Raw genomic sequence first — 18,130 nt, forward strand, 5'->3', positions numbered from 1 at the left:
ATTTGTATTCCCCATCTCCTCTTCAATATTTAAAGATCTAGACATGAACAGGTGACATGTCTTATCTTCCAAAGAGCAGCAGTCTCCAGCATGCACAACTAGAAATACCTGTTTACTTCAGGTATTAAGAGAGTGATAAGGATTTTGTCCTTAATATCTTCCAGGGGTAACTGGATATAATAGAACATTTTTAGAGGAGGAAGGAATAAAATATCAGATGCTGCAAAGCCAGGACAGAGAACACATTACCCAGAAGCACTAGTACATGTTCAGTGAAACAATATTGCTGCAAGCACCTGCAGTACCTTGATTTCTTGTTTTCTCCTTCTCAGACATCTCTATTTCAGAGCGTTAGCTCATGTTCTGACCCCATTCTACTGAACAAGCTAGCAAACACAATATACTTCACACTTTTTAAAATCGCAACAGCTCTTTCAAAAAGAAACGGGAAGCAGAGTTAATGCTTTCAAAACTTGCTTATTTTTTATACTGGGATACATCACAGAGGATCCCATAAAAATAAATTATCTACGAAAAAGAGAGGGCCACTATTACACTGTTTCAAGTAGGCTTTTAATTCAGTAGTTTGTGAAGGATCTGAGTGCTCTGAACTCCTGCTAAGGATTCATGACAGATCGAAGCATTGGGCACAAAGTTAACTGTGTTGAACAACAGAGACTGGTGAGGTTTTTAGAGATTTCCAAGCCATTGAAGTTAAGGAGATTCTTATCCCACCTCTTCCCTTTGTATTCCCACGCTAAACTATAGCAGCCTGTATCCTGCAACATCCCTGCTATCATCACTCCCTACTGGCAGTTCCAAGAACAAAAATTGTTTTAAAATAGTTAGGAGACTTAGGAGAGAGCAACCCTAGATACAGAATAAAATCACCTCTTCAGTATTACTAGCCCTAAAATGGCTACTGTTCACTTTCAGACAGATGTTTTTGCCTGTACTGTATTCTTTCCCTGCTCCTATCAGAAATCTAATCCTTCTTTTCCTTCCACACAAAAATAATTATTAGATCAAAAATCTCTATTTTGATACTCCTCTTAATCCTGAGCATTGCACTGTCTGTCTGTCTTTTGGCACCAACTTTCTAGGGAGACCAACTGCTACTTCCCTCTCCCCAGGCTGACAAAAGCAAGCTTCCCAGGGCACACATCTCAGCAGAGACAAGTGTGCAGCCGTACCATATAGATCAATTCATTTTTATTCTTTCATCAGCTATGGGAGCCAAATCAATCTCCTCTCTTGAGTGAATGATGCTATTTCAAAGGTAACTTCATAAATAAAAGCAGCTTTCCCCTGAGCTTTTCCCATGGAATATAAACTGAAAGTAGAAGAGATTTATTTCATAAGCTGTAATTCCTCTTTTGTCCAGTAAGAACCATAGACATGAGACATGTAGTGCTCACCTTACTGTTAGAGACATCTCCAGGGACTTCATCATTTTAAGAAGTTTCTTGCTTTCTTGTACCTTTTAAAGCAATCCCAGGAATATGCCTTTAAGTAGAAACTGAAAGCGCTCATCACCTCTGCATTCTTTCCACTCCACCCTGGAGACAATTGCCACCACCAACCTGTGTCAGGCCACAGCACTGGGAGCCCACTGTGGCACCTCCTGCACTGCGCAGCCTTCTCCCAGGCCGTGGCCACCCTGCGCTGCCCGGCTGCAGCTTCTGTGGCAGCTGATGCAGAGCAAAACCAATGCCTTCGTTCCTCAGGCATAGGCACTGACGGTTCTGAATGACTGTTCGCAGTTACTAACATACCTGTATCAGAAAGAACTTTGCCAGTTGTGGTAGTTACAAGGGAGCCACTGAAATCTGCCAGAACGCATAAACGGCTCATTCTAAGCACTTGAGAGAAAGATCCCAGCACTTCATTTCCACTGGGGCGAATACAGCAAAAAGATTTTACAAGCAAAAGTTTGTCTGCAAATCACCAAAATAAAAGCCATGCTTGGAGAAAGGAAAGCGTTCTCACACAGCTGAAAAGCCACAAAGAATGACTAACGGCAGGTTTTCCACACTTCCAGGGCCACCGTCTCTAAGTATCACAGAAATCCCAGCCAACAGCCAGTGTCGTACACAGCAGCAGAAGCTAGCTGAGCACACAGGTATTTTCAGAGCCGTATCCTAGTGTACCAAAGCAGGCTACCGAGGTAAGAGAGGACTTGAACAACTGAATCAATACAAGCACCCTGAAAGTTATTATAGTTTATGCCAAGATCTATGGCTCTGAGACATTACAGCAAGATGATCTTTAAAACATGAAAAGAAGCTACTCACTCCAGGCTAAGGGAGATTCAAAGACAGTTTGTTTTTACCAGAAAGAACATTTAATACTTAGGAAAAAAACAAACAAGAACTACAAAAAGAAACTTCTACCTGTGGCTGGGTCTTTTAAACAATACTATTAAAACATAGTTCACGTTTGAGCTGTAACTATATAAATATTCTTTAGGCTTGGGGCTGTGGTGTTTCGTCTGTGTTCTCTTGTTCAGTAAATGCACACAGTGCCAATTAAAACAACTGAGTTGTACATTACCTTTTGTAGGGACTTGTCTTTCCTTTCTGTTGCCAGTGAATCACGTGTCAAGTTGCTCTCTGCATAGTCTGTGTTCAAATGCAGTAGCCTTTGCACCATGTAAAACTGCGAGGGCATCCTCCCATTCAACCACGACTAGTGCTGAAACTATTTTGGGGCTATAGATGATACAAACTGCACTTGATCAGATGACCAGATATGATCAGCTATGTGCACATGGAAGGAAAGGAGAGAGTATTATATATTTGAACAATTAGATTTTGTAATGCGGCACCCAGTGCCACAGTGGTTAGATACAGCTCCATAAAAAAACATGAGGACACCTTCCTTTTGACGATAAAACTAACCAACACTGAAATGACAATTTGGGGTACAGACAGTACAAACTGTATTTGATCAGGTATGATCAACTATGTGAACACAGAGGAAAAGAAGAGCATGGGTACTCTATCTGACCTCCAGCAGCAGGAGGAGGGCTCATTTAACTGGGGCCCATTGACCAAAAGATACTAACTTGGCTGCACAGACCACAATTTGGGAATCGCTGCTCAATGCCGATATTCCCCTTCACATTTATAATTTCCATTTTGTATGTCTCTTGGCATTATTCTCTCATGCAGAGTGACAGATTTGAAGTAGTGCTCTTGCTATTGCAGATGTAATTTAAAAATCTGACAGCTACTAATCATTTATTATTTTTGAAGACTCAAAGTCAGATGAAACAAGTCTCATTCCACAACTAAAAACTACAGCAGCATAACATTGATCTTAATCAGCTCTTATATTCCTGATACTTGTATTGCTGACAAAGGCCCCAGAAATGACGGAAGAGAAATGACGGAAGAGCTCAACTTCATTTCCGTTCTATCAGCCACAGGTAACAGTCTAGCTAGACTTCTGGAGTCTCCCTACTGTTTGTGAGCTCTACTCAGACCAATGAATTCCAATTAAAAGCTTAAAGGCTTACTCAGTTACTAACTGATCATCCAGAAGAATTTGTTCTGTGATTAAATCAAGACGTACAACAATCTAAGGTGTTTAACTTTTCTAAGAACAGGAAAGCTGTGAAGATCAAAAATACTTAAAAATGAACTTGAAGGGAAACAAATTTTTGTAAGAAGTTTATTTTTCTGTTGTGTGGCCATTATACAAAGTAAGCAGCCAGAGCTGCCATTTTGTCCTTGGGTTTCTTTGGATTGAGTCTTCCTCCAGGCCTCCGGCCTTTACCCCTTCCTCGACCTTGCCTTTTTCCTTGCCCCCCACGGTGCATGGGGTGCCTCATGGCTGCATGTTTCAGCTCCACCAGATCTTGAAACACAGGATCACAGAATATGCAGCCTGAATGCTGGGTCTCATCACCAGGTAGAGGAGATTTGGCTTTGTTAAAATCTACGTCCACAAGGGCTGCATCACACAAGTCGCAGGTCTCCGGGGACACTCGGACTTTGTGGGCATTCTCAAAGAAGTGCACAATCACATTGCATTTGTTGCATGCCATCTTCCACTTGGGACCTGACGTCGAGTCTAGCACCAAAACCCCGTTCTCACATTCAACGCACTGCCCAATTCCAAGCATGCTAAGAGAATGCTGGCACGTGGGGTGGGTGCATTCATTACAGCCCATTCCTGGTGGAAGAAGAGTAAAACCGTACCACGAGGAACCCTTTATAACACTACCCACACTACCCAGTTTGGAGGAAGTGAGACACAGAAGTCAAAGACAGCTTAGTATGTTATAGGTTTTCTAAATCACTAAAGAATGGAACTACTCCCCAAATTGTAACTTGCCTTTTCACAGATTCAGAATGATCCTTTGCTCAAAAATTTTTCTGTAATGGCTTTCAGAATTGCCAGATACTGCCACTGTACAGTACAGTCAGTTTGGACACATTAGTGATGAAAACTAATTATGTTTTCAATTAAATATATGGCTCCTGAGTAACTGCTATTTTATACTTGCACTATACACTGTTAGTACAAGACATTTTTATTAAAAGATGGTAATAAAAAGATGCCCAAAAGCTCCTGATACTCAGAGCTTCAAAGCACTACTTTAAGTAAGTTTTGGTCTCACAGTTACCAAACTAACTGCAACTTTTACACCTTCATATATCCTTCAACAGCTTTTGACACACCATCTATCTCAGTATCAAAACACTCGCAAGACCTGGTCTTAATCTATAGTCCTATCCATATCAAGCATACTCCAATTTGCAAGGTGTCAGAATCACAGTGTTTTTCACTGCATACTGAGGGTTATGAAGGTCACCTACATATATGCACGTAAATAAATTTCTTACTTCTTTTATAAAGAAAAAAAAGTATTCAGAAAGCAGTTAACTAATAAATTTTGGTTAGCGAGTTTAACGTGAATTTTAGGTATCTGTAATCTAATTCGAACAGCACTTTATATTAAGCAACAGTGACTAAAAACTACTAAAAAGCATACTGTATAGATTGCACCTAATTTATTTCAAGTGAGGTTGATCCCTGCATGTTTACAGAATTCCTACCTTTTTTCATGTCCCTGAAGGGAGGATGGTTGTAACAGTATGGACAGAGTGGGTAGCTCTTTCCTCTGGATCCAGACGACCACAGCACCAGCTCGAAGTCATCGAGGGGACAACGCAACTCTTTGTAGAGTTTAATGGTACCGTTCTGTGGGAGACTGTAGGTGTCATCACAGTGAGAGCAGTGCAGACGACTTGGTTTGGCCTGGAAATAGAACACAAATCTCCTGAACAACTCTAGTGTCAACAGAGTTCAAAACTTGCAGTAAATCCAATTGGGGCTGCTGTCTGGTTTGTTCCCCACAGAAAAACTCCATCAGGCTTTTTGTTTGAAATGCACTCTTGACAACCACATTTGAATCCAAACTCAGTAATGGAAAAGGGGTTTCTACTCAATGCCCCCCAGCAAGTGAAATTTAAATTCCAAGCATGAGGTGAACTTACCTGAATATACTTCATGAAACGATGGCATTTACCACAGCGGGAAAGAGGTTTACCCGTGGCAGCTAAGGGTGAAAAAGACACTTCCATCAGCTCATCCATACCTGTGAAAGAGATAATCACATTTACGTTAGAATTCTAGTTCTTTAGAGGAAATCTTGCACAAAATCATCTACAGGACCTGTGAAGAAGCAGCGAGAATGAAAGTATTTTATTCACAATGCTCTTCCTTGTTTAGGAAGACTTTTTAAATACACAGCATTTTGCAGTAAGCATGCACAAACACACAAGGGTAAATACCTCAGCTAGTCTGAAGTTTTTGAAAACTCCCCACCACACAGTCACAAAATAAATTTGAAGTAGTGTTTTGAAGCCATGATTCAGTCCATTTCCTTTTGGAAAGCAACTTAATTTGACTGGAAACTTCCAGTCCTGGAACACAACTTTTCAGTAAGCCTAAAGCTCTGAAAGGAACCCAATATATAAGTATTTTCTACTAGCACCTTTGCAACAATTAAGTAGTTGTAGGGAACTCCACATGTAAAAAGTTTTACCTGCAATAGAATCCACAAAATAGTGAAATTTCCTTTTGAAAATGTCAAGGGTGTGCTCCAGGACCTGATGATAATTCGCTTTACCCAGAGCTATTAAGTTGAGTTGCTTCTCTACAGCACTGCGGATCGTAGGAAGAACCAATTCTGCATCTAACAACAGAAAACCGGAGACAACAGCAACAGAGAAGCAGCAATGAAAGATCAAAAAATGGGGATAGGAAACCGTCCCTATGTAAACAGCCATCAAGATAAACAAAAAAGTTTTAATTATTATAGTCTTTGGAATTAGTAATACTTTCCTAGATGCATTATTTCAGACAGAAATGCTACAGTGACAACAGCCCTTGACATACTGAAGGGAAAAGAACGTAAAAGGATGGAAAGGGTAGAGCATTTAACTGACCTATTTTGTAATAACCATGAACCAGAACAATGCCAAGGTTTGTAGGCTTTAATCTCCGACCACTCTCCACTGTGACATAGTTTCGCTGGCAAATGTTGTTAATGTGGACTGGAATACTTGCATCAGTTCCTGCCACACAAAGGAAAACAATACATCCATCCTGAACAAAACAAAGTTTTCATCAAATTAATCATTTCTGACTTCTCTGGTTTTATGTCAATTATAGTGCTCCTGAGACTGCTTGAAATTCAGACACCTTTTTACTGTTACCCAACTTCCAGCGGATAACTTCTTTCTCTAGTAACTCTTATGTCCTTTGCAGTTCTGAGAAGTCTGAAACATATGTTTTAACCTTAATTCGTTCATCTCTTCCAAGGAATTACTATTGGGAGGACACCTATGCTCACAATCATTTATTCTGGAAAAACACAGTGTAGTAAGAGACTATGTTTGTTTTGACTGGACAAATTTATGAAAATGCATCAAAGGAAACAAGTCAGATTAAAAAAGAAAAGTAGTATTGTGGTAAATTGAATAATAAGATATATAAGGACTATTGGAACCAGCTAAGCTGAAGCAAGCTGTAAAGGAAATAATTCCTAAGAATGGGGAGGTGCATTCTTCCACACAACATCAGCTCTTTCTGACAAAGAAGTGACAAGGATGTGTTGTGAAAGGATACTGCTTTGGGCAGAAACTAGGCATAAGGATAAGAAAGGGAAAGGAATGTGGAGGAAGAGGCAATCTACCATCTGCTAAGAGATGCTACAGGCATCGTGGTTTGAAAGGGGGGGGGAAGAAAAAAAAAAAAAAAAAGAGATTGTTACTGTACCTATTTAAATGAATACTGAAAGGTCATTACTGACAGAGATAGTTCAGAGGAGCGATTCAGACTCTTTGCACTCTTGGAGGATGTATTACAGGATAATATAAGTTAAGCAAGTTCCTACCAATGCCATGCTTTTCCATCAGAGTGATAAGTTCTGCTTCTGTCAGGTAATCAGGAGGACTGGTTTGCTTTTCCAGCAATTTTATTTCACCAATTGGAAAAAGATCTCCTTTCTCACAGTGGGGAAGGCTCTCTTCTAATGGAATGCTGTGCCACGGCATAATTTCTGTGAACCCTGCAGGTAAAGAAACAAACAAACAAAAATAATGAGAGCTTATCTTCAACAGCTTTCAAAAGGCCAAGGTATACGTTTCTAATTTTAACATGGGCCGCATTATACAGATCAAAGTTAAGAGGCTGTCTGCCATACCATGCAGAAAATATCTGAGGCTAGGAATCCTGAGGCCATACAGTATCACAAGATGGTATCTCCCACTACAGTGCATCAAATCTATTTTGTATGTGACTTGAGTCAGGTTGATGTACGGAAAAAAGTAAACACTTCCCTGGAATGAAAGCACAGTGCCAGAATGGATAGGAAGTTTCTCAAAAAGGAAATACAAATAGTAAGTCATATTAATGTAATAAGGACTATTGGGCCAGCTTACCATAAAAATCTCAGTGGTGGTGCTACGTTCATTTTAGAGAGGCCCAAGAAAAAAATCTGCCTGTGTGTAATTTAACCCTCAAAAGGCATTTGCTGTCTATAAAAAGACTGGTCTTCAGGTGGGCAAATGTGGCATTAAATTTTTGAGACTACTACATGAAAAATAAGACCTTTTCTATCATAATTGAAATATGGAAATGAAGACAAAGATTTGGTCTCTGGTCTTGATAGCTCAAAAAATGTCTTCAAAATTGTATTTGCCCCCAAAGCTTCACTTTTATATCCATTCAATGTATTAAGGGGGGGGGGGAAGGGCAGGATCTGTAGCTAACTACTTACTCCCCTGATTTGTCTTACCTGGTGAAGTTACCACTTTTCCGATACAGGTAAAACGTTCAGGGCCAATACTGAAAGAAATGGTGGTTTGGAGGTACTTGCAATCAGCGCTGACAGTGGCAATGAAATGCCTAGTTATATACTCATATAGTCGCCATCCATCTCCACCTGGGGATAAACAACATCTTACACACAAAACTCAAGTCCTGCAGCTCTACGTAAAATCTGCACTAAAAGGTACCAGATTTCCACAGGTATCACAGGAAAAACTGGTACCTAAAAGAAAATAACATTCAAAAGTCCATCCAGTTTCCCCTTTAAAATTTCCTGCCTATAGAATCGTCATGTCATACAGACATGACCTGCGTGCAGATGCTCTTGGAGAAGGATTGCCAATTTAGCCAGCCCATCTCCCAATTCTGCAACGTGTTTGAATGAGAGGGTAAAGTAGAAAAGACTCTTCTTTTTTGCTTTAAAAAAAAAAAAAAGACATAAGAACAAAAATGAAATTAGCTACTGCTTAGTGCCACTGAAGACCACACTCTAATATAAAACATAAAATGGGATTCTAGTGGCAACTGCCACACTGGTCAGCTTTAAGTCCTGCAACAGATCACTCTAAAATACTAGTTATTAACACTAATATAGGTTAAATTTCAAAGCAAAGTTTCCTTATTCACAATCTACAGATAGGAAATTGAATAATCAAAAGGTTACACTGCTATGAACAGCTTCTAATTCTTAGTTCTGTGGTTTGCATATTTCATCTTGATGTGTATATAAAGAAAAAAACTCTTACAGGGCTATTCAGTATTACTCAAAAATTTTAAAGCATTTGTTTTTCTATCAGAGATTATTTCACCGATTCATGAAAATCAGGAGTCATCGGTTTTCTACAACAATCTTAGCTATTCCTAATAAAAAATACAATACATTCACTACACTTTCTTATAACCTTAAAATCCTTTTTCGAGGGATCACAGTGTACAGAAAGTCAAATGTTACATTTTAATATAAAACCCACAAACCATAGAAACTAAATTAAAATACAGTTGAAGTTTGACTTTCAAGCACAAAACCACAATAAAATTTCAATACTTGGAAGCTACTATTCTGAGGCAAATTTCTCCTAGCGAAGGTAGGCATTAAGTTGTTAAGTTTGCTATTCCTTTCCCTTAGCAGTACTATGGTCCCTAGGATCCATTACCAAATAGCAGACCAGCTCTGAACTTCACTGTCACCAGAAGTTAGGATAAAAATTGCTCTCTCTTCACTTCCTGCTATTCAAATAATTGTATTTTCTGTTAAAACTTAAACTGGCTCCTATACCTCAAGGAGCTAATTTCCTCACATAGTGTTCCAACACTACTGAATTTGCCTATACCTAATTCTGCTTCTGTTGCAGCTCTCATTGGAGTGATGGGAGGATGGTCTCCTGCATCGTGGCCTTTCCTTGGACGATTAATGCCTTCTGATAGCAATGCTTTTACCTGGGTGAAAGAAGAGAGAGAAAACAGGCTGGCTGAAATGGGTAACAGATCTCTCTTAGCAGGTTAAGAAACTTTTCAGACCAAATCCATGACAATACAACATCCATAAATAAAAGCAGTTACAGATACTTATTGTTTCTGAAGTGCTATAGGTCATAACATACCAAGTAAGATATATTCTAAAACACAGACTAGAGAATGATCTGTTAGTACAGGTTTTGCTTCATGTACTCACAGTTTCTGCCCAGTAAGGATTATTGGCTTGTTGTCTCAAACATCCTTTCAAGTCAAAGTTTTCTGGATAATGGGTAGTTTCTGTTCGAGGGTAGCTAATATAACCCTGAGTATAAAGACGCTCTGCTATTTGCATGGCATGTTGTGGACCCATTCCTAAGATGGGATAGGAAAAAACAAAAATCATCTACACATCACTGTGATTATGATTTGTTTGCCGCATCTGAAAGTATACCTTATCAAAGCATTTAAATAAATCATGGTTTGTCCTTTCCATAAGGCTTTTGTCACCTTGATCTTACCCAACATTTCACTTTTGACAAGCTTTCTAAACTTGATCCTTCTCCCAAAACAATGTATTATAGGGAGAGGAGGGTATCAATCTGTATTTGACACGTCCTTGATTATTTCATCTGAGAAGCCAAAACATTTTGCTTTAAAACAGTGTGAAAATTTGAACTTTTACACATACCTAAAGCAGCACTGGCCACTCGTAGCATTTCTACCGTGTTCAGAGCCAGTGGTCTCTGCTTCACCTTCTCTTTTTTACTCACAGATTCTACCTAGAAAATAGCATTTTCCCAGTAAAAGTTTTGAAGTTTTGTAACTGGTAAACGTAAAATTTCAATTATGCCTATAAACATGTGGCATCCCTACCGTTATCTATTCTTGTCATATCTGTTTTGTTTTCTTAAAACAATATAACCACCAATATACTTTCACTTTAGGAAATCTGACTGGAGATAATTTTACCAAATTCTAAAGTTACAGTCCTAAGGCCTATAACTGTGAACGCAGCAAGGTAGCTTATCGCTATCTTTACTTCCCATTTACCTCAGCAGCACGTACTTTCAGTGCTACAAGGATTTAGTGCTTATTCCAAGTAATGGTCCTAACTATAGGGATCCTGATTTTTAAAAGCTTCGTGCAGTCTTTGAACCTTGATGGCTACAAGCACTTAAATCCAAACATACTGTCAAACAAGTATTGAACAAAGCAGAATTAGAAGTTAATTGACTATAAAGACTGTACCATACACATGATTAAAAATTTAACTGCAGGAATATTGCCATGTAAGTAATTAAATTCTGATTTATACAGTGTCTCATGGGAAATAAGAGGTCTGCTTAGAGGGATCTGAACAGTATTTCTTAGCAGGTTTAGTAATGAAGACTTCCTATCAGGAGTGATGATCATTTCCAAAGTCAATATTAAGAAGCGGCTTCTGCTGAGATGACCACACTAGTATAATATGAACCACAATTAAAAAAAAAAAAAAAAATCTCTTGCCCTTAATTCTCATTTACACAAAGTTGAATGGAGTAAAAAACCAAGATACAGATATTCTACACTCTTCTTTAACAAAACCAAAAAAACCCATCCATATGCAGCAAATGAAATATTAAATGGTATTTCCTTTATATGAAATATGGCTCTACTGATACTTAGTAAGTGTTATTACCTTTGCTTCTTTTGCCATCTTTGTTATATTCAGGAACATTTGAGCAATTTCACGATCAAACACCCTCACTCTATCCCAATCCAAAGTGAGAGAACTTTCTTTTTCAGGGTTCACCTATTGGACCAAAAAAAAGAAAATTAATTCCCACCAACTCTATCACTAGAAGAGTGAGAACGCACATTTCCAACAATAATCCAATAAGCAAATCCTATTAATACCTGTACTAGGACACAAGCACTCCAAACATGCAGTTGTACTGCTTTTCACAGGGGCTTTTGAGAAAGAAGGAATACTTTGAGTGTTGGGGCCAGGGGGAATGACTGGAATTATTCCTGCAGCTAACTGAAATACTTTTCTTATTTTTAGTGTTGGGAACAGTAAAGGCTGAAATGGGCAGAAATTCAAAGTTTACCATTTTGATTTAGCAAAATCAATCATTTGTATTAAACTGTAACTAGATCATGTTTTAAGTCCCATGTACAAAAATAAATATGAAGCAACCAATACGAGAGAGCACAAAGCTCTGTGAAAACAGGCACCAACTATTTCCTAGCGTGACACACATGAGATGCATCAGAAAGAGAGATGACAGTAGACACCAGATTTCATCTTTTTTTCATTTTAAAATCTAAAAATGGCAACTTCTTACCATCTATCCCTTATTTGTTTAAAAAATCCTTGTGATCACAAGCAGTAAAACCATGTTGGTTTGCTCTCAGAGCTTGGACAGCAGTGAGGCTATAAAACTGCTATAAGCTGCCAAAGTATTCAGAGGGCTCAATTGTCAATTAACACAATGAGCATTTTATTTGCTTTAAAATTCCAATACTCAGCAATGCCAATGTTTGTTGGCAGCCTAATTAATTCCTGGATTCAAATTAACAACACAGTCAGTCCAAGGACCCCAGGGAACAAAAGAAAACCATTTTAAGTAGTCTTTTTGGCTGAGTCTAAGCTTAGATGGTTAGCACTAAAGAATTCTTATAAGCAGCAGACAATAACCACTTTAACACAAAACTGACATCCTGGAATTTGTTCTTGAGAGAGTGGTGACACACATGTGAACTGAATGAGAACAGATGAGTAAATTGTAGGCATTGTGAATTCTTGTCAGCAGCTACAAATTTATGAATGAACAAAATGAAAATATAAATGTATTTCTTTGGTAAAAATATATGTTCCTCATACACAAACAAGTATTGTAAAACTTACTTTAGCTTGCAACACCCAGTAAGTCTCAGGCTTAAATGACTGGATTTTGTCATGCCTTTCAACACAGAATCCAAGTGTTGGGGTCTGACATGGCCCAAAGGAGATGAGGGAGCTGTCTAAATTTCCATATTTCCCCTGAAAATATTTAGTCTGAAACCTAAGAGAGGGGGGAAAAAAAAAACCAAACCAGGAACAAGTACATTAACATCCTCATTCCCATGAAAAGCAAAAGTTTTCATTAACTTATACACACAAATATGAGTAATCTATTAAATCATTCAGGCATTAGGAAAAAAGCATTCTGAGAAATATCATCTCTTACAGCTAATTAAGTCATAAAATAAGATCATATCATAGTTGCTGATAGTAATTTACCTAGCTCAAAGCCATAGCACAATTTTTTATTTCTTTTTATTTGTCTGTGCATAAAATTGTTCAGTTTAGCGCTGAGCACAATTAGCCACTAGAGTTCCGAGATATATTTTGTGGACAGAGCAGTATTCCTGAACCTTTCACAAAGGTATCTGTAATCTATGCTGTCACCTTGTAAATGCACAGCCAATTCTAAGATCCAGCTCCTGGCGGGCATCCACTGAAAGAGCTTCATTGCGATTGGGTTCTCCCAAGTGATTCATGGCATTGCAGATGTCTGTGTCAGTAATAGAGCTGAATTTAGCTCTATAAATGGTCCTTTCGGTGCCACGAGGTTTGTTCATTACAGGAAGAACAGCATCAAGAACCTAACGAAGATCAGAAGCATATCTTAAGAGTATTTGAAAAGTAAGGGCTTAAGTCAGTTTTTCTTTCTACAGGAAAAAAAAAAAACCACTCTCCACAAAATATTTGCTGATATGTAACTACTTTCTTAATTCAGTAAGATGTCATGCCAATACACTAACCAATAAGCAAGAGCAGTATTTGTCTATCCACTCAGAAGGGTATTAAGAATTAGCAAACTGAAGGATTTATCTATTAAACAGCAACTGCTGGAAGTGACGGACTATTCTTAGCTAAGTGCAAAGAAATTCACCAGTGCAGCTGCAGCACCTTTTGGTGAATATGTATCAGTTTCTATCTGGGTTTATTCTACGTATTGCCAGGGCCCAGTTATGATACGGTGGTATTTAAAGAACTTAAAACAATTACTTGATAAAATGTGCTTCTTTAAACAAAAACCAAAGAATACTCTTCATGTAGACTTCTGGGAATAGGATGTTAAAAAAAAAAAATCTTTGCACACCAAAGTTTTAGTTCTATACCTTTTATGTGCAGAGTCCACATTCCTGCGGTAAGCCTACACTTAAAAGCAGCCTCTATGCTCAGAAGGGTCTAATTGCTTAATGAACAAAAGATAATAGAGATCAAGTTTTATAAGGACAGCAAAATAACTACTCCAGCTGTGAACTACTCCAGACAAATTCTCAAAGCACAGGAATGTTCAAACATTTAAGAGACCTTATTGTTCATCTCTGATGAGCAACAACTATGAAATTGATTTATACTCTTTAACTGACATCTTAAGAGTTCAAAAGCACGTGAGTTTTTCCACCAAGGCCCTCCATGCCTTTAAAACTTCACTCAACTTAGTTTGAATTTTACTGTATATCTATAAACCAATATGCTGATAGCATTGTATGTCACAGACAAATATATTATGGTATTGTAAGTCTTAAAAATGGAAATCTTACTTCAAAACAGATGTTTTCTCCTTCCTTATCACAATCCAACCACAAGACAATACAATCACAGCCTCTTCCCTCCACCTGTGAGAAAAATTAGCAAAGTTCTTCAGCAGTTCAAAAGAGACCTACCTCCTCACTAACTGTATACTTTTTGTTTCTATTTTAAAGTACTAGAGATAAATTATTTGGTGCAAAAACGATTGGAAGAATATAGCAAAAGTGACAAGAAGTCTGCAGGTACTTGAACAGTGGTTGAAGAGAGAAGCAAGCTGTGCGTCATGGGACCAGAAGTCTGCCTACAAGATGCTTTTCTGCAGGACCTGAAAAAAATCAGTATAGCTCTATAGCAGCGAAAGTCTCCTGAAACTGCCAGTCTGTGTGTGCAGCCTTGTGCACACTCCCTTCTTCCCCTTTCTGTACCTAATTTCCACTTAATTAAAAAAACAAAAATAAAAACCACTTTCCTAGTTCATAAAGATACCACAAAATCTAAATTTATCTGACAGAAAACTGTTTTACACCACATGTACTTGCCTTTCAGAAAGTATTATTTTGTAAAAGCAACCAAACTACCACTTTCCCCTGAGAGGAGCGCACGTGAAGAGTGAACGATAACCAACATAGACTTATTTCAAAGAAGGCATTTACAAGCTATGCCTTGCGCTTGCTGTTAGAAGCAAAACATGCATCCAATGCTCCAATTTTGAGAAGCAGGATATCGACAGTCAAAAAACTCACAAGGCAATGGCAAAAGTGAATTCAACAAGGCAAAGATTTCAGAGAGTGTAAGAACCAATAAAATTAATAAAATAGATCTTAACCTTGATCTGAAAAAGCTGCTTCCTGCAGGGAAGAAAATCCTGATTTAGGAACATACTCATTTCTCTTCGACCCTAGAACTCTAGCATATTGTACAGCGTATTGACAAACACTGCCCACTTTTGGGAAGCAGGTGAACAGACCTGCTAAATGAAACATTCAACAACCTGCAGCGTGAGAAGCAGTGCATTCAGATGGCCTGTCTGCCTTAGCAGAGGGAAGGTATGTAACAAATGTTCTGAAGGACATGGAATGCTCTGGCATCACCCTCCAACAGAAAACTGTCTGTGGTGAAGACAGACTCATTTTCTTATAGGGTGAAGATAACTGACACACTCTAAGAGCTGGGAGAAGGTTATACTTCTGGTTCTTAAATAAAGCTAGCTAACCTATAAGAATTTTTTTTTTTTAAAAAACAAGGCTAATTCATAGCAAAATGCTACACTGCTCTTTCAAATTTATTAATAATTTTTATTGCTTTCCAGAACTACAAAATAATTTCACTTATTTTTCTTGATGGGATAAAAATAGGTCTCATTGCTTCCTCCAACAGAGGACGAATAGGAACAATGAATCCTTGAAGATAGAATATGCTCCAGATGAAATAAAGAAATAGAATGCCACGGAATAAATCTCGTAAGAAAGAATACCTGTAAAAACTTCACCATGGTCAGTTTGGGATTAGCTTCTTTCTTTTCTGTGGGAGCTTTGCTAAAAAGTTCTGCTGGATCCACTTTGTCCCAGCTGTTATATTTTCCTGAAAAGCAGAAGTATATTAAGTAGCGCTTTAAATATACATTAAAAAAACCACCAACCAACAAACAGCAAACAACATTACTTTGGAAAACACTTGGCTTTCAAGATTTGCCTCGAAAATCTTTCTACCATAACACATCTTGCTTTACTATATCGAGAGACCCCTTAGCATTATGTGAATTGCAACTATCATTCTGTATATGAATGAAAAAAAAAATACTACACACCTTTCAGAAATTTTAACATGAACTATTAAGATACATTCTGTTTGTACGATTAATCGATCAGGTGAAGGGGAGGGAGCTATTCTTCTTTGTTTTGCAGTCTGTTTTACTGTTCATTACTTATGGCCAGTTATGTCTCACCCCTGTTACGCCATGGAGCATCCTGTGTCACCTTCTCAAATCAAAGCAATTGTTCATTTCCATTTTTCCGAAGAACTGTCAGTAATATTGCTTAGCAATTACATTAAACTGTACCTCTTCAAAGCACTGTATAAATAATTCAAAATTTAGTCCTCATAAAACTTGTGAGGTCATTATCGTTAGAGGAAATACAGTAGCCACATAACTAGTCCCACACTTCAAAGCAAGTTAGTGACAGGATTCCTTGCACATTATCCTTACCATGTCTCTATTTTGCCATAATACACTACAATGCTTTAGAGACTATCCCTTTAGACTCTGTATTCCTTAATCACCTTTCATCCAAAGTACCAAAACAGTTTTACAGGCTAGCAAATTGAGCCTCATCTCCCCTCATTTTCCAAGGACATAATTCAGGCACAGAAAACATAAGTAGCATGCCTAAAGTGATGCAAGAAGTCAGCCAGAGAACTAGAAACAAAAATCAAGAACTGCTGACCACAACTGATCTTTTTATCCTCCTCTCCTCTCTAGTTCTAACATTCTTCCTGAATTATTTCCACAATGAGTATTTTCCTATTAGAAGTCTTTGACGGTTTTACAAGCCGTATCAGTTAAAACGTTCTATGAACAAATACCTATGAAATCCAAAGTCATGACGTGACCACACACAGATGTCATCTTGAAATGGGCACTCTGTCCTATAAACGATCCAGTGTACTCATGCACAGAGCATGCACCATTCAGTCCCTTGCGAGATGACATGTTTCCTGTGAAAATGAGATCGTAAGTATCAACAGGATAAAAAAACCTATTGAAATTTAGTTATTTAGTGTGAAATGACATCCCCCTTTTCTTAGATCTTACAGCTACGGGCTTCCTGATCAATGAGTAGGATTTTGTGATCAAGTTTTTATTCCAGTTAGTTATTACTGTAGACCTTTTTTAAAGCATATTTCATTTTCAATTGAAACTATCTATTATCTCCTCCATTCTTTCCCTCCCACCAGGATATCCTTATGAAAATACAGCTACTTTTCTAGACCCGTACAGTTATAATCAACTCATTCTGTTTTCCATGTGATTTACAAAATATTTACTATAGCTTCAAAAATCTCAGAACCGCAACTGGCTACCTGATTGGCACTTTCTAGAAACCATATGCACTAACACACACTCCAGTTACATAAAATATCAAAACCAGATCCTTTTATTCTTGAATTGAATAGGCATCAGCACACAAAAATAAAGAGACTGTGAAGTGCCACCCAGTTCTTTTATGAACTGCAACCTGTCCTAAGCCACCATTCCCAGGTGACAGCTGCCCCAAGTAACCGACCAGGGTGTTTCTCAACCTCACTTCATCCACAGCAAAATCTGTAACCTTCGCATCCCGCAGTTTGCCTCTAAGCAGCTAACGTCTATCTCCTCGGTCGGGTTGTTCGCTCCAGAGCGCTTCGACTCTGCCACTGGCAGCACAACAAGCAGAAGAACTAAACCACAACGCTTTCTTTCCTACCCCTCGAGAGGATCTTGGCGATGGACTGAGCCAGTGAAGGCTTCTCCGCGACCATGAGAACAGTCCTCATTTTCAGCTGACGAGACACAAGGTGCCACAGGGCTTAACGGCCCGGCGCGGGTGCACTCCAGACCACGGCACGCGGCCCGTGCGCGGGAGCCGGTCCTCAGCCTGAAGAGGGAGAGCACAGAACAGGTTCACCACAAAACCACAGCTATGAAAACTGGAAAGCCAGTGACAGATCCTGCAGCCCCTCGGGGCCGGGGAGGTGCGCCCTCCCCTCGGCGTTTCGCAGCTC

At 38.6% G+C, this 18,130-nt stretch overlaps 1 protein-coding gene across 1 annotated transcript; it reads right to left on the minus strand.

The window, feature by feature from the left end:
- Positions 1 to 3,686: 3,686 nt before the first annotated feature.
- TOP3B (topoisomerase (DNA) III beta) lies at positions 3,687 to 17,920 on the minus strand. The gene is made up of 17 exons (XM_009583364.1): positions 17,833 to 17,920; positions 16,952 to 17,083; positions 15,843 to 15,949; positions 14,380 to 14,454; positions 13,235 to 13,431; positions 12,692 to 12,848; positions 11,480 to 11,593; positions 10,490 to 10,580; positions 10,019 to 10,173; positions 9,678 to 9,783; positions 8,315 to 8,461; positions 7,412 to 7,585; positions 6,462 to 6,590; positions 6,059 to 6,208; positions 5,508 to 5,608; positions 5,067 to 5,268; positions 3,687 to 4,179 (listed from the first exon to the last, which is right to left on the minus strand). Exons 1-17 carry the CDS (start codon positions 17,900 to 17,902, stop codon positions 3,698 to 3,700), a joined length of 2,589 nt encoding a protein of 862 aa, XP_009581659.1. The 5' UTR covers positions 17,903 to 17,920; the 3' UTR covers positions 3,687 to 3,697.
- Between the last annotated feature and the right edge of the window lie 210 nt (positions 17,921 to 18,130).

The sequence above is a fragment of the Fulmarus glacialis genome, unplaced genomic scaffold, assembly GCF_000690835.1.
Source record: "Fulmarus glacialis isolate BGI_N327 unplaced genomic scaffold, ASM69083v1 scaffold27468, whole genome shotgun sequence".
Classification (NCBI taxonomy): Eukaryota; Metazoa; Chordata; class Aves; order Procellariiformes; family Procellariidae; genus Fulmarus; species Fulmarus glacialis.